Below are 13,913 nucleotides of genomic sequence, written 5' to 3' on the forward strand. Positions count from 1 at the left end.
CTTTCAGGAGATGAATCTGTCTGAGGTAATCTGTGCATCAGTTAAAACTTCAATTGCCTAAACCCCTTCATCCTAAGAGACAAAGCTCACCCCTTTCCTTCCCATAAGTTCTTTTCCCCAGAGGGCATTTAAACTTCTGGTTTAGAAAAGGATGCATTTTATTTATATATATATATCTATACACACACACATATATATATATAAAAATGCATTTTTTCCACAATATCTTGTTTTTCTGCAGTCCTCTTGTATTTGTTAAATGACACATTAAATCAGAATTATAACCCACCACAGTCTTTAAACCAGCAGCCTTTGACCCCCATCACTGCCGCCTGGACACGCACAACCATTCACATCTTTATTGCGATGCCGCCGCGCTCCAAAGAGCTTCTTCAAAATACATGGTTAAATAACCCCCAAACAAAGCAAAAATGAGTGGCTGATATGTGATTGATCACCAAAACATGCACACAAAAAAAGATGCAGTTCCTTGGGTTTCATTTTGGGAAAGGATGCTACCTGGCCAGATTCGAGAGCACTTTCCTTCGCTCCTCTCCATGTGTTCTCTCTTCATTTCATAAATACCTCATTGGATACCATGACCTGAATGAAACCACATTTACTGCGAGTAAGCAATAATTACAACCCCTCATTTGGCATCTTCGCTTAACATCTTCCTACCGGCTTCAGCATCACAACCTTGTGTAAGCTGGCTCCAGCACTGCGCTACATTCCCGAGTCAAGGGAGACGTCGGACAGCAGCAGGCACAGACTGAGGTGTTAAGTCCAACCCTGAGCCTCAAAACACGAAACCCAACCCATCAGACTACTTCAGATGGTTTGATACATCCCCTCAAAGCTAAGCCTTCTCTTTGCTGTTTGTAAGTGCCTTCCTTTCACCAACAAGCCGCCTCCTTCAGCATCCTAGCGCTCAACCCCGATGGGGAGTATCAGTAACTGCCCATATCAGCAACTGACCTTGTAGAACTCACACCCGTGGCCAAACGAAGCTGCTCTGCTTACTTTATACTTAAAGTGCTTTTGAACTTCATCCTCAAATGATCTGGCACCCAGAGACTTGCTTTTTACACCCTATAAGGAGACAGAGCAAATCTTACTGTTGAGGAGCGATGCCTGAGCCCTGGCACAGCTCAGCTCTCATTCAGAAGAATGGCAGGAGGGCAGAGGGAGGGAAAGAAAGGAAATGGGCAGAGAAAATGAGAGGAACTATAATGTATCTGGCCTGGAACACAAACTGCTTCTATTAAAAGCACTGATGAAACCAGTTTTCTTATGAGATACAGAAACTCTCCTTTCCCTCCAGATATTTCCATCTGGTTGACTAGTTTGTTGGTCAGGAAAATGCCATTTTCCCCTGACTGCACGTGATGTATTACAGAGAATACAGATTGCCTTGGGTGACTGTATCTATGTGTGTACACATACATTTAAAAGGAATATAATGATGGCAAAAAGAAAGTTGTGTAGCAGTCTCCTCACTCCCTAGATCTGTTCAAGTCTAGGCACTTGTGTGTGGTGTACTCCAAGCAGGTTAAGACTATGTAAACACTGAGTCCTTCCAAAGTGACATTCAGCTTCTCCAGGTATTGCACGTGGTCTGAGCAACACGTGACATCAACCTTTAAACCATCCCAGCTTCTGCATTCCTCATGTTCTGGACCATGATGACTACAAAACCGCTGCATCTGGAAGAGAGTTCCACTTAAATAATGAGGGAACAGACATGTAATAGGAAATGAAAACAAAGGATGAAGATGCTTTGAAGATTAATAGTAGTGTTTATGTGTTGAGAGCTGACACCTGTAAACACTGCATCTTTTTCTTGTTGTACAGTTTGATAAATACAGGAACTACAAAGCACTTTCCATGTATAAACCTGAGTGTCATTCAGATTGGACTACTGTTCTATTTACACTGACCATGAATGGTGGCGACTGGATGTTACTGGACCTGCAATAAAATCATTTTACTTTAAACTGGAAGAAAACAAAGGAGCAATCTGAAGCCACGTGTCAGTAAAACTTAAGTGGAGCAGTTGTCAAATAAAGCCAACTATCACGTAGATGAGAGAAAAAGTTGGGTTCAAGGAAGTTGTGTTTCGTCTTCTAGTCTCTTGGGACACAACTTGGAAATCTTCCTCCTCCTAGGTATTACTTCTCCGTTTTGTTTAAAACCCTATGCAGTTTCTGATGTCCATGCATCAAATACAGGTTCCTGGCTGTGCAGGGGGCTGCTGTTTCCGATTTCGTATTGCACCCGATTTCTCTTTGTAGGCAATTGGCATCTGTTGTGAAATGTCCACCAGTGCACTGGCCACTGCAAGACCTGAGGCAACAAATGAAACAGGCACTGAATGAAACAGGCACAGGGATAAATCCTTCCACCACAGCCCAAGAAACCCCAAAGGCACAAAATTAATATCATTTTCTGAGTTCTTCTTAAAAATAGCAAACTAGAAAAGCATTTTGGCTTCAGAGATTAAACCTCTAAGCCAGGTTGATGGGGATGGGAGCAACCTGGTCTAGTGGAAGGTGTCCTGACTGTGGCAGGAATTTGGAACTGGATAAGCTCTAAGGCCTGTTTCAACCAAAACCATTCTGGGATTCTATTCTGAAATAAGTTTTTAAATACTGCATGTTTTATCCAAAGCAACTAGCAATAAGAAGTATGGGAATTAATGAAACCCATCATATGGAAGGGATGTCTCTGCCTCTGCACCAGTGGGTGTGCTGGAATAAATCCTGCAAGCACAAGTGCATGGAGGTTTCGCTGTGCTGCTGCGCATCCATCATCTCTACAAACTCCTCCCAGCAGATGCACTGCTGGCCACTGGGATTTAGCTCAATACAGTTCACAAACCAACCATCCCACTTCAAACCCAGCTGATGCTCTGCTCCAGTGTGCTCCCTGGGCATTGGAGAAACCCCAGTGAAACCACAAACTGCCCAGGAGATGATGACTCAGGGCTCTGACCTCAGGTTTGAGTGCAAAAGGGCTGAGGAAACCTTAAGCTAGAGGGACAAAACTTCTTTATCCAGGGCTGCTAAGAGAACAACATAGATGCTGTGAAAGGACTCAATGTCTCTCTACAGGTGATGGGTTTGTACTTAAACGGGGGAGATTTAAGTTGGATATAATGCAGAAGCTCTTCCCTGTGAGGGTGCTGAGGCGCTGGCACAGGGTGCCCAGAGAAGCTGTGGCTGCCCCATCCCTAGCAGTGTTCAAGGCCAGGTTGGACACAGGGGCTTGGAGCAAGCTGCTCCAGTGGAAGGGGTCCCTGCCCGTGGCATGGGTTGAAGCTGGAGAAGCTTTAAGGTCCCTTCCAACACAAACCATGCTGGGATTCTACAAATACCAAGGCAGCAGAGACAATGACATTGCTCACCTGACTGTCCTGGTGGTGGGATACCCCCAAGTCCTCGAGGCAACCTCACGAACACAGAGAGCACGGCTGCTTTGTTCCCGAAGCAGGGCTCCAGCGCGATTGGCTTTGGTACAGTCTGCAGCGAGGGAAGGGAGAGGAGGAAACAAATGTTATACAGCGTGTGACACCCTCCCTCTTCCCCCTGTGTTGTCTCTCTCAGATTGTACAAGCTTCGGGGCATGAACCATGTTTCTGTGCTTGGCAAATATCCAGCATGAAGCCTGCAAAGCTCAAAGCAGCGATAATAACAATCAGAACCCCAGTCATGGCAAAAATCACATTTACTTAACTATGAAAAAGTCAAGCACTGCACAGGGTTTGTATTTCTCCCTGAATTCAATAACAAGGGAGCAGCTTATGCAAAACAACAGGATGGAGGGTTATTTTCCTTGGAACCCATCAGCACATGTATCACAAATATATTCACGTCTGACCTCTGTAATTTGGCCATTCAACTCCTACTTCCAGACTTTAGCTTCATGTAACACCTTCACAGCACTGTACAAACCAACACAGAATGACAGAATAGTTTGGGTTGGAGAGGACCTTAAGAACATCCAGTTCCAACCCCCTGCCATGGGCAGGGACACCTCACACTAAACCACGGCACCCAAGGCTCTGTCCAACCTGGCCTTGAACACCGCCAGGGATGGAGCATTCACAGCTTCCCTGGGCAACCCATTCCAGTGCCTCACCACCCTCACAGGAAATAATTTCTTCCTTATATCCAATCTAAACTTCCCCTGTTTAAGTTTTAACCCATTACCCCTTGTCCTGTCACTACAGTCCCTAATGAAGAGTCCCTCCCCAGCATCCCTATAGGCCCCCTTCAGATACTGGAAGGCTGCTATGAGGTCTCCACGCAGCCTTCTCTTCTCCAGGCTGAACAGCCCCAACTTTCTCAGCCTGTCTCCATACAGGAGGTGCTCCAGCCTCTGATCATCCTCACGGCCTCCTCTGGACTTGTTCCAACAGTTCCATGTCCTTTTTATGTTGAGGACACCAGAACTGCACACAATACTCAATACCCAATACATTGTAAAGAACATTTACCCCTAAACACCCTATTTCACTGTTGTTTGCTTCAAGCCATGTTCCCTCAGCTTTGTCTTTCATTTATGATCTTTCCCAAGCAGTTGTATTCATTTTCCAGTGGTTTTCCATATCACTCTGGACTATAATCTGAGGTAGGTGGTTGCCCTATGAGCTGAAGTGCTTTAGGAAGCCTACTGGATTGTACTGCCCTTTTTAAACTGAAATCACTAGGGCAGAGGGTGGGTTTGTGATCCTGGCTCTGTATCTGGTTGCAGTGACCTAAGATGGACCACTCTTAACATGCTTTTCTGAAGCCTCTTTATCTTGAATACAAATATTTCACATTTACATTACAAACATGGACATGAAATAAAGTCTTCAGATACAACATTAACTGAATGGGGCTTGGAGCAAGCTGCTCTAGTGGAAGGTGTCCCTGCCATGGAACTGGATGAGCTTTAAGGTGCCTTTCAACCCAAACCAGTCTATGATTCTGTAAGATATAATGGGCACCCTTTCTCCCACCCTGGAGGAGCAAGAGACTGGCTCCCTTGCTGACCCTGAGTGTCTTTGAACATCACCCTCGCTCTGTATTCTTACAAGGATTTGATTTCTTTCATCAGCTAACCTCAGTATGTCATTAGAAAGACAAAATGCAACAGCAAAAGTCAAACTAGAATATGTTCTGTCTGAGCTGGGCCATGATCCCATACAGAATAACACATTCTTCTTGTATAGCACGAAACTAAGATGAAGATGCAAGACTATGCCTATGAGTACAGGTACAAGAAATGACTTCTTTTGTTCTACATAAGCAAAAAAAGCTGTGAAGCCCAATTTTAGATGATTCACTCAATACTTTCTGAGTCAGTAAATTCTACCCTGGTATTAATGAAATAATTATTGCTTTTTCCATTAAGCATAAAATTGTTCTTCTGTACTTAAATGTTCAACAGAAACTCAATAGAATTCAAAGCACAGAAAACAGGAGTCAAACAACGCTATTCAATTACTGCTGCTCTATAAAAGAGAAAGAAAGAGATGACAGCAAGCAAAATGAAACTTAAAACTGTTTTCATATCTCATATCTGCTGTAATGATTGCACCAACAATTTGTATGTCTGTGCAAGGTGGACAAATACGTATTGCACAGGCTGTAAGGATGTAAGCTGCTGTCTGCCTGCTTTATGACTGCAGCTGTCTTCACCTTCTCCCCAGCAAAGGGTTTAAACTCCAAACAATGCTTTGCCCACAAGGCACCCAAGCATAGCCTGGTGCTGTATCCCACAAGAGACTCAATAAGCAGAGGGAATAGGGAGAGCACAGGCAAGGCAACTGCAGAAGTACAGCCAAGGGACTCCTGGAGCAGGAGTGGAAGTGTGCATGAAGCACAATGTTTGTTTTCTTTTGGAGAGAGCCAAGTACTTTCCTTATGCCACTGTTGATAGAACATTATTGCTGCTGAATCCCTGAGTGCTTGAGTGTTACAGCGAGGACTTGTGCTCATCCTCAGTGTTGAGCAGAGCAAGTGGCAAGAACCAAGCAGAGGAAAAGTAGTGGGGGAGGAGGAGGATGAAGGAGCAGCTGAACAGGCCAAGAAGAATTTGCATTTTCTAAGACCTTTAAATGTATTCACTTTTAATTCCTATTGGATGAATGGCCACGGAGATGCTGCGAGGGCTGGAGCAGCTCTGCTCTGGAGCCAGGCTGAGAGCTGGGCTGGGGCAGCCTGGAGAAGAGAAGGCTCCTGAAGGGGAGACCTTAGAGCAGCTCCAGTGCCTAAAGGGGCTGCAGGAAAGCTGGAGAGGGGCTTGGGACAAGGGCCTGTAGGGACAGGCCAAGGGGAATGGCTTGAACCTGCCCGAGGGGAGACTGAGCTGAGCTCTTAGGCAGAAGCTCTTCCCTGTGAGGGTGCTGAGGCGCTGGCACAGGGTGCCCAGAGAAGCTGTGGCTGCCCCATCCCTGGCAGTGTTCAAGGCCAGGTTGGACACAGGGGCTTGGAGCAAGCTGCTCTAAGTGGAAGGTGTCCCTGCTCACTGCAGGAAGGTTGGAGTAGATGAGTGTCAAAGTCCTTTCCAACCCAAACCATTCTATGACTCTATGATTCTAAAACACTTCTGCAACTCTGTTCTTTCCCCAACATACGTTACTTATAGCAACTGTACTCCAGCATACTCTGTAATGGCCTGGGGATGCTCAGCAGTATGCTCATCATCTTCCAGCCACTATGCAGAGACAGAAGAATGGAAAACCCTTCTCATGGTCACTAAATCCAGCCCCTCACTTATGCAGGTGACCGTGCATACAAGTACAATGCTGTGCTTTAAAAGCAGTTCCACTTTCAGCCTGTGTCATCACCTCTATGAGACCTTTCCAAAGGCTCCTGGATCTCACAGCTCTGACACCAGAAACGTTCTTCTAACCTCTCTTCCTTCCCACATACATTTATTCATCCACCTGATTTCTTCTGTGCCTTCAGCCTGTCCCTGGGCTATACCCTACTGCCCATCTTGGCCTTCATATGGCTCATCTGAATAAGCAAACCTGCATTCCTTCTCTGAACACAATACTCCCTTCTCCAGCTCTCCCAACCACCCCTCCACACCTCATTTGCTCCTCTGCACTATGGTTGACCTAAGAAGTGTTTCAGGCTTTGACAAGGATGCTGTAACAGCATCAAACCCACCCTAATTCTCCTGCACATCATAAACCGGTAAGGAATGGAAGTAGTTCATTATACAGCTCTCAGTCACAGAGCTGAAAGGATTTTGAGGTAATTTACCTCATCCCTTAGCCCCAAGCTGGAACTTTCTCCTCCTCTGCCCTTTCCAACTAACAAACCCTGAGTGTGCAGCAGAAACTCTCATTAGAAGTCCTTATGGGCATGATCTTTCCTTTCCCATGTGATTTCTATTTCATTCCTCAAGTCTTCCTCCTCTCCGCTCTCCTGATCCCAATCTAAACCATAAGAAGCTTCTATGCAGGTGCCACTGGTGCTGGAAGACCCCCCAACCAGGCAGCCAAGTGCCACCCCCCCAGCAAAAGATGGAGACAGTGGCCACACCAATAGCTAAAATCCAGTGTTATTTCATGGGGATGAGTCTGACCCTCATGCTGCAGTGATTTTTTAATCCATCTGATATCCCATGGATAGCTGAGGGCAGAGGATGCACCTCTGAGCATCCTTCCTTCCCCTGTCAGAGAAGCTGAGTGTCAGTAACACGCTGTTCAGATCTCTCTGCATGGGATACTCTATTTCCCATGCCTAGCAAGGAAGTATTCTTCCTATAACCATGCATCCAAAATCAGGCAGTTACAAGCTGATATGGGAGGAATTAAGCACAAGATCATCTTCCTGCAGCTCCTCTTGACCTGAAATCTCAGAGGGGAAAAAGTGGTCCACTGTCCATCAATAGCAGCCGCCTTCCTGACACAAGCTGCAGTTCAGGGCAGCAAAACCCCAGCATAAAGAACCAAATCCTGCCAATTTGGTTTTGACAGCACCAGTTCAGGCACCTGCTTTTTGAACTGTGACTCATTCTGCATCTCGTCTCCAAAGCGTGCGCTCGCCGGGCCAAGAGACAAAGCGCAGCCTGATGAAATGACTCACATGCAGAGTGATGGGAATGATGAATTGGAGGCAAGCAAGAGGTCAGCCCGGAGTGAAGGGCACACTGTGAGCTCTGCGAGACACAAAGCGACCCAGAGGTGCAGCCCGGGGACTGTATTCTGTAGACAGGGAGGAAAACACATGGGTAATTCAACCAGCAACTGAATGGTGAGCACACTGAGCTATGTGGCAGGCTGGGGGCCAGGTTGGACAGGGCTTGGAGCAAGCTGCTCTAGTGGAAGGTGCCCCTGCCCATGGCAGGGGTTGGAAGTGGGTGAGCTTTACGGTCCCTTCCAACACAAACCAGTCTGGGACTGCAGATCTCACTCACTGCTGGCCTTGCTCTAAGCCTGCTTGTGTCTTTACATGACCCATGTAGATCCTACCATGGCACAAAGCAGCTAAGGAGAAGCTGGCTGACTACATCAAGTTGACATTTTCATGCGAAAGCCTCAGAAGAGCTTATGCCTCCTTTCCTTCCCCACCTCTGCAGTGTGCCTGCCTCTTGTGTGGTTTCTGAATGCTCTCGTTGAAAGAGATCCAAGCTGCTATTCTGCAAGAAGGTTTGGGATTGGACTTGGGAACCAAGATCAGGTCACTATAAATGCTTGCGCTTCAGCCAGACAGGTGGCTTTTAATGGCCCACTTAAGGAAAAAGAGAAAATTAAGTAGATTTCCAAACTTTGTAAGACCTTTCATGCGATGGTTAAACCAGCCTCTGCCATAGACTTCTATTTAGAGTGTTTTGATAAACCCATTGTTGAATGATAGAAGCAATTCCTTTTTATTGAAGGCTTCATGGCACAATAAAGCAGACATTATTCAAACCTATGCAAATAAGGTGCAGCCCTCAGACACTTGGCACACAGTGACTGCTTTGAGCAGTGCCTGAACAGCAGAGTCCCACACTGGGACTGGAGCACAGAGACGAAAGCAGAGCCCAGCTGCTGGAGCGATGGACAAAGAGCACAGTTAATGGGATAAGAGGATCTTGGCTTCAGTGGATTGGGTCAATCTGTATGAGCCAAACTGCCATCCAAGAGCCCATCGGAAAGGAGCCATGCCCTTCATAAAACACAGAGCACGCCTGCACCCGGCCAACTGCACAACAGCAGCAAGAAAAGTGGAGCCAGATCATCTCCCTGCTGGCTACAGCCAGGATGGAGGTCAGTGAAGGGGATGCTGCACTGCCCTGGTTGTATCTGTGCTATGAAAAGAGAACTGCAGCTGGTCTGCCCATGAGATACCACCCCTAAAGGCTCTTTTTGTTCTCACAGAAGTATTGTGAGTGTGCTGGACTGACAATTGAATGCAGCTCATCATAGAATCCCAGCCTGGTTTATGTTGGAAGGGCCTTAAAGCTCGTCTGATTCCAACCCCTGCCACAGGCAGGGACCCCTTCCACTGGAGCAGCTTGCCCCAAGCCCCTGTGTCCAACCTGGCCTTGAACACTGCCAGGGACGGGGCAGCCACAGCTTCTCTGGGCACCCTGTGCCAGCGCCTCAGCACCCTCACAGGGAAGAGCTTCTGCCTAAGAGCTCAGCTCAGTCTCCCCTCGGGCAGGTTCAAGCCATTCCCCTTGGCCTGTCCCTACAGGCCCTTGTCCCAAGCCCCTCTCCAGCTTTCCTGCAGCCCCTTTAGGCACTGGAGCTGCTCTAAGGTCTCCCCTTCAGGAGCCTTCTCTTCTCCAGGCTGCCCCAGCCCAGCTCTCTCAGCCTGGCTCCAGAGCAGAGCTGCTCCAGCCCTCGCAGCATCTCCATGGCCTCCTCTGGCCTCGCTCCAACAGCTCCACGTCCCTCTTGTGCTGCTGCCCCAGAGCTGGATCAGGGCCGCAGGGGGGGGTCTCCCCAGAGCACAGCAGAGAGGCAGGATCCCCTCCCTTGATCTGCTGCTCACAAACAGCCTCAACCTTCCTCCTGCAGTGGACGTGGATGGCTCCTTCACACCACCCATGCTATGATCAGTGGAAACAGCGTGAAAAACCCCAACAACTAAGACTCATAATAGTGTAAATTTCAAACAAAGACCCCCAAAAACCAGCAAAGACCTCTCAGTTCTCTTAGGTTATCTAGTCCAGCTTCTCCAGCAGGATTCCCCCCACACAGAGGGTATTTCCAGGACTTTAGGCTATTTCTAGGTGACCCAGGTGCAGGGTACACCACCAGCTCCCTTGGGAGACAATTTCACAGCCAAACGCTTTCCCCCATCAAGGTGAATTACGCGATGTTCAACCTCCCCATCTCCCTTTTCTTTCATCTCATTGTTTCTATTTGCACTGCTTATATTTGACAAATTCGAGAGGTTAATAACATGCCACATAAAAACTAATGGGCAGAACAATAAATATTCTGTGTCATTTCAAAAACACAGCATCAATTTTGGGTAGGTCCCGGAATGCGTTGCTGGAATATTGCTTTTCAACATGTATTAAGGAAGAAATACTGTAGAGAATATTTCTGTCCTTAACAAGAAAACATTATTTCTGTGGTTTGATCAAATAACCCGGACATGGTTTTCAATTTCCAGCAAGGAAATTAAAATAAAGGGAAAATCTTATGGTGGGAGAAGAGGAACATTATTGAAACAGTTCAACTTTATTATTTGACTCCACTTCTTTAGATGTTTTTTCACTCGGTAGCAAAAAGGGTCAAACTGCATTTGCAAGTTTCCAAATGGTGCCATTAAAAGCGGAGCGAACGTTTGTAAAATCAGTTACAAGCAATTTTCTATAAAGAAGAGAGTATTAAGCTTTAAAGAAATCATATTCTCAAGGTAATCTGTACGTCCTCCAGGATCGAGATGAATGAAATCTCAGCAATGATTTGCAGTAAATGAGTCCAGATTAGAAATGTACATTTACCTCGTCCCTGATAATAGCTACGATGGAAGTGACACAAGGGCTGGGGAATGAACTACTCACAACTCAGCCCCAAACCTGCATAGGAGGAACTGAATCAACTGAGTAAGAATCATATGCAATGATTTCTTCATCTTCAATGAATTCTAACAGGCTGAAATCAAAAATACACACCCAAGCATCCCGAGCTTCCAGTAACAGGGAGCACACACGCAAAGCAGCCTCCACAGGGCACCGAGTTTGCTCCCACTGCGTTTAACAACTGCTTTCTATTTTAAAGCACCCTTTGTCAACCCAGCAAAACAGAAATGCAAGCTCTGGGTGAAGGAAAAGATTTGTATTTCAAAACCAGTCACCCTGAAATGACAAAATCTCATGTCACAGCTTGGAGCATCGCTGCTCACGTAAACCAATGCTCGCCCTCCTTTTGCAAATCCCTGCTCAGGCCCTGGGGAGGGGATGGGATGGGATGGACAAGGCCATGGGTAGCAATATATATATATATATATATATGGCCAAGGGTGAGCTATTTATTTTGATTTTACATGGGTGAAGAGGCAGGATTTTTCTGGTTCTATTCAACCATTTGGCTGGCTGGGTTTTGCACATGAAAAAGTATAAGCTAAAACCGCTACAAACTAGGACGGTTGGATGAAGATGGCAAACACAAGACACACAAAACAACTACCTGGCATCAAGGAATGCAAACAGGTCTCTGATAACGTTCTGGAGAAGCTGCTGGTGTTATTAGTACTTCAATCAGAACAGACACTCGTTTGTACTAGAGGGAAAAAAGAGCTTAAAAAACCGTCTCCTATGGGAAGCTCTGCGCTCCATCCTCTCCCTCCAGCAAATTCCTTGTTATTGGCTAAAAAATCAGGGTCCTTCCTGCTGAAACAGTTACAATCCTCAAATCTACAGCCAGTTAAATCTCAATTATCAGCCAAATAGTGCCTAAATACAAGGTGGGTTTAACAGATGTCTCTGTTGATCTTGTGATAGCTCCCTCCCAAATATTTGTATTCCGTATTATATTATGGAAGTGGCAAAAGTTTCCCCCCTCCATGTCCTTAATTTTGCAACAGCAATCCAAACAAGATACCCAGCACCAGTTAACTGGAAATAATTCATTAGGTGAAGGGTTTATCAGGTGTTTTTGTTGCTGGTTTCTCAGCAGGGATCACAGCCAGGCTATGTGCAGTTGCAGCGCAGCTAATCCGTTCTGCACACTTCAGCTGCCCAGATAACACTCCCTTCTTACTATGTTACTCCCTCCTTATTCCATCCAGCATGGGGTTCCTTCAAAAAGGATCATACACTCTTCCGTGGATTAGAAAGTGGGCCAGTGTAAGGAGAATTAACGCCAAATGTAAAGTACAAGCTGGAATGCCCCATCCCTGGCAGTTGTCAAGGCCAGGTTGGACACAGGGGCTTGGAGCAAGATGCTCCAGTGGAAGGTGTCCCTGCCCATGCCAGGGGTTGGAACTGGAGGAGCTTTAAGGCCCCTTCTACCCCAAACCTGTGATTCTATGAGTCTTGTGCTCCCTCATCACCCTGATGCCACAGGAAGCCTCCTGCCTGCACTTGCACACACAAAGTCTAACAAGTGGAAAGGCTTTTGCTGAAGACAAGGAGACAGCTACACACTGACATGCTTTGAACACCTTCTGGAGAAGAGAAGGCTGCATGGAGACCTCAGAGCAACCTTCCAGTATCTGAATAGGGGCTATAGGGATGCTGGGAAGGGACTCTTCATTAAGGACTGTAGTGATAGGACAAGGGGTAACAGGTTCAAACTTAAACAGGGGAAGTTTAGATTGGTTATAAGGAAGAAGTTCTTTTCTGTTAGGGTGCTGAGGCACTGGAATGGGTTGCCCAGGGAGGTTGTGAATGCTCCATCCCTGGCGGTGTTCAAGGCCATGTTGGACAGAGCCTTGGATGCCATGGTTTAGTGGGAGGTGTCCCTGCCCATGGCAGGGGGGTTGGAACTGGATGACCCTAACTATTCTATGATTCTGTGTTAATGCAAGGAAAAGCTCCTAGAAGCAGCCAGTGCTAGAAACCCCAGAAATAATATATTAGAAATCAAATTGCATTCCAAAAGGCAAGCTAACAAACCCAGGCAGCCTGCTTCAGACAGGTCAGGCGAAACGAAACCAGCCTTTCTGGCCTCAGAGGCTACATGGGAACCATCTCCAGTAAGTGCCACATCACATTAAGTTTATTCAGTTTATGGTTTCCCTCCTCAAATTCATTCCCTTTCCTCCAACCATTACCCTTTTGAGGACAGTGAACGATTCTCCCTTTCAGCTTATTTATACCATCCTTAAAAACCCCTAATTTGCTCTCCACCCCCGTCTAACGCATCTTGATAGCCCGGGCATTTCTGCTTAAGACTACTTGTATATATCACAGCTCAACCCTGACAGCCTTTCAAACCTACCTGCTTGCATGAGGACCCCATGTCTCCCAGCTCAGTGACACAGTGACTATGAGCTCACCATGCTTCCCTAACCCAGCTCATTTTAAGTGAAGTGGGTTGGGAGGGGTGTCAGAGAAGCTGGCCCATCAGTGAACTGATGGACTAATAGCAGGTCAGTAACATGTGAAGAAAGGGGGGAAGTGAATCATCAGAAGTGACAACCAAAACAGGCTAAAAGCTGTAAAAAAATCAGTTCCTTGGCCCTTTGTTGTTCTTCACTGAACTTCTCTCATTAAGTGAAATAACCCAACACAGAGCTACACATAAACATGAAGTTGGGCTGTGGAAGCACTGGAACTAGATGATGCTTCATTTCAAATCACTCCTCACTGCAGTGGTACCCCAGAAGCTTCCCCAAACCCACTGCCCTATGGGACACACCTTTAACTACTCATTTGCTTCTGCCCACAGCAGGGGGGGTGGAACAGGATGGTCTGTAAAGTCCCTTTCAATCCAATCCAGGCTGATTCCTGTTCCTCTGCTG

At 46.5% G+C, this 13,913-nt stretch overlaps 1 protein-coding gene across 1 annotated transcript in view; it reads right to left on the minus strand.

The window, feature by feature from the left end:
- Positions 1-140: 140 nt before the first annotated feature.
- Positions 141-13,913, minus strand: part of ATRN (attractin) — a 178,462-nt gene continuing 164,689 nt past the window's right edge. The window contains exons 28-29 of the mRNA XM_061351927.1: positions 3,407-3,521; positions 141-2,346 (exon numbers count right to left, since the gene is read on the minus strand). Of these exons, the coding sequence (XP_061207911.1) occupies positions 2,222-2,346; positions 3,407-3,521 (240 nt within the window). The 3' untranslated portion in view covers positions 141-2,221. The remainder of the gene's footprint in view (positions 2,347-3,406; positions 3,522-13,913) is intronic.

The sequence above is a fragment of the Neopsephotus bourkii genome, unplaced genomic scaffold (genome assembly GCF_033783945.1).
Source record: "Neopsephotus bourkii isolate Nb327-2 ecotype Australia unplaced genomic scaffold, CSIRO-AGI_Nbou_v1 NB_616, whole genome shotgun sequence".
NCBI lineage: Eukaryota > Metazoa > Chordata > Aves > Psittaciformes > Psittacidae > Neopsephotus > Neopsephotus bourkii.